A 2,454-nucleotide genomic window follows, 5' to 3' on the forward strand; every position below is an offset into this window, starting at 1 on the left:
AACCTCCCCTCGAGTTCCGACCGATGCCAGACAGTCCCGCTTCTCCTGTTTGAGTCTGGGTCCTCAGAGACTCGCCCAGAACTGGAGATCAGAGCCTGAGTCTCCCTCCAGATTGAAACAAACAACCGTGCCCTCAGCAGCCAGCCCGCTCTGCACGCACCTCTGCACCTTTGTATTTTCTGCACCGCACCTCCTCTGAGTTTCAGTATGCTTTTCTCTTTCCTTCTAGTTGTAGAATTTCCACTCAGCCAGCCTTCCTGTGGTTCTGGATGATGTCCGTTCAGTCTTTTAGTTGTATTTTTGAAGTGGTTGTTCGAGGCAGCAAACTCCAGCGTTAACCTATGCCGCCATCTTGGTTCTGATCTTATAACTGGAATTTTGTACCTTTTGAGCACCTTCATCTAATTCCCCCATCCTCAAATCCTGCCTCTGATAACCACAAACCATTTCTTGTTTTTCTGTGAGTTTGGGTAATTTTTTTAGGTTCCATAAATAAGTAAGATCATATAGTATTTGTCTTCCTCTGACTTATTTCACTTAGCATAATATCCTCAAGGTCTGCTGGGAGCCAGTCCATCCTTGCTGTTTCACGGGACCTGGCATATATGGCATACTGTTCTTAATATGTTTGCTCACCTTCTTGGCACTATGTGTTTTAACCAAGGTAACTAGAGCTGCATTTTGGTGGAGAGTAATGGGAAAGGTTGAAGAAAGAGTAGCTTGCCAGAAGCCGGTCCATCCTTGCTGCTTGCCACAGTCACTACAGGGAAGAAACATCTGCACAGTATATGTTTAAAAGGACCTGGTGTATATGGCATACTGTTCTTAATATGTTTGCTCCCCTTCTTGGTGCTATGTGCTTTTACCAAGGTCACCTCTCCAAGAAAGGTTGTTTCCCCAGGTAGGGATTTTTCCCTGAAGTTAGGGACAGAATAAAACCCCTTAACTAAGTGCTAGGTGGGTAGTTAATCACTTTAACTACGAACAATCACACTTAAGCTACATAATCTTTACTCCCTGGAATGGAGATAAGAAACGCCTTAATCTTTGGAATAGAGATTGATAGGATTGAATCAACTGGTATAAATACAGATGTAACAAGACAACAGGAGACAGAACTTATACAGAACCTAGAGACAGAACTTAGAAGACAGAACTTAGAAGACAGAACCTACACAGAACCTAGAGACAGAAGAACTTCGCTGGAGTGAACATGGCAAAAGATCCTGGACAGAACCTGGCTACAGAACTTGGTTGGAGAACCTAGACAGAACCTGGCTGAAGAACCTGGCTATAGAACCTGGCGAGAGAACGTGGCTGGAGAACCTAGCAAGAGAATGCGGACACAGAACTTGGCTGGAGATAGTGGCTAGAGATCCTGGCAAGGCTGCTGATCAACTGAATGCTGTCTCCATGTCATTCCTTCTTCACCAACTCCGTCCACACCTTTGGGGACCCCTGGACCTGCTGGGGTTGGACCCCGGCAAAGGTCCATTGATATTGTTGCAAAAGGTAGGATTTCCTTCCTTTTTATGGCTGAATAGTTTCCATTCTATCTATCTATGCCACATATTTTATCCATTTACCTATCGACAGACACTAGGTGGTAAAAATGATGGAATTGATATTTTTGAATGGATGAATTTTATAGTATGTGAATTATATCTCAAATGAGCTTTTATAAAAGAAAAGAAGAGATAAGAGAAGGTAGGGGGGATGAAAGGAGGGCGGGAGGGAGGGAGGGATGGGGGGAAGGAGGTAGGAAATGAAGGAGAAAGAAAAATAGTAGTCCACGTACTTATGCAGAGAACGTATGGATCGAAGAAACTAAATTTTAAGAGCTTCTTGATATTTTCCACAAAGGGATCTTGTGGGTTGTTCAGGGAATCAATGTTCACTCCAAATGATGTGCCAGTAATCACATCCATACTGTAGGCCCCAAAAAAGCTGAGTAGAGAAATAGAAAATTAAAATCAGCACCTCCTTACTATCCTTACCAACACATACAATAGGAAGGACACGTAAATTCATATGCCCAGGCAAAGACAGGTAAAGAGCCACACGACTGTCAAAACCATCGGCTGGATCATCTAAAGAATCTATGTTCCTGTCACAGTCAGTCATGAGGTGTTTATTAGATGCCAGTCATGCAACTGGCCCTGTGCTGGGTTCTGGGGACACCAAAGCAAGTTAGACCCACCTGTGAGCAATAGGAGATCAGTCAGAGGGAAGGAGACCCATAATCAGGCAAATTACAGTAGTGTGTTTTGAGCCTGGACAATAGTAGCCATACTGTGCTTGAGCAGGACCCAGGGTAGGTAATGACTCCTCCCAGTGGAGTCAAGAAAGGTGACATTGACAAGGGTCTTGCCTCACCACAGTGTCTATACTCAGAGCTGATTCCGCTTCAGCACCTGACAGAACAGCAGCACCCTGGTCTGAGTTGCCAGGAAT

At 44.5% G+C, this 2,454-nt stretch overlaps 1 protein-coding gene across 1 annotated transcript in view; it reads right to left on the bottom strand.

Moving 5' to 3' along the window:
• The window catches only part of LOC102756525 (cytochrome P450 3A12), a 43,432-nt gene that overhangs the window by 23,188 nt on the left and 17,790 nt on the right, over positions 1–2,454 (bottom strand). Inside the window, exon 6 of the mRNA XM_015557346.1 lies at positions 1,799–1,947. Coding sequence (XP_015412832.1) covers positions 1,799–1,947 — 149 coding nt within the window. The remainder of the gene's footprint in view (positions 1–1,798; positions 1,948–2,454) is intronic.

The sequence above is a fragment of the Myotis davidii genome, unplaced genomic scaffold (assembly GCF_000327345.1).
Source record: "Myotis davidii unplaced genomic scaffold, ASM32734v1 scaffold1593, whole genome shotgun sequence".
Taxonomy (NCBI): Eukaryota; Metazoa; Chordata; class Mammalia; order Chiroptera; family Vespertilionidae; genus Myotis; species Myotis davidii.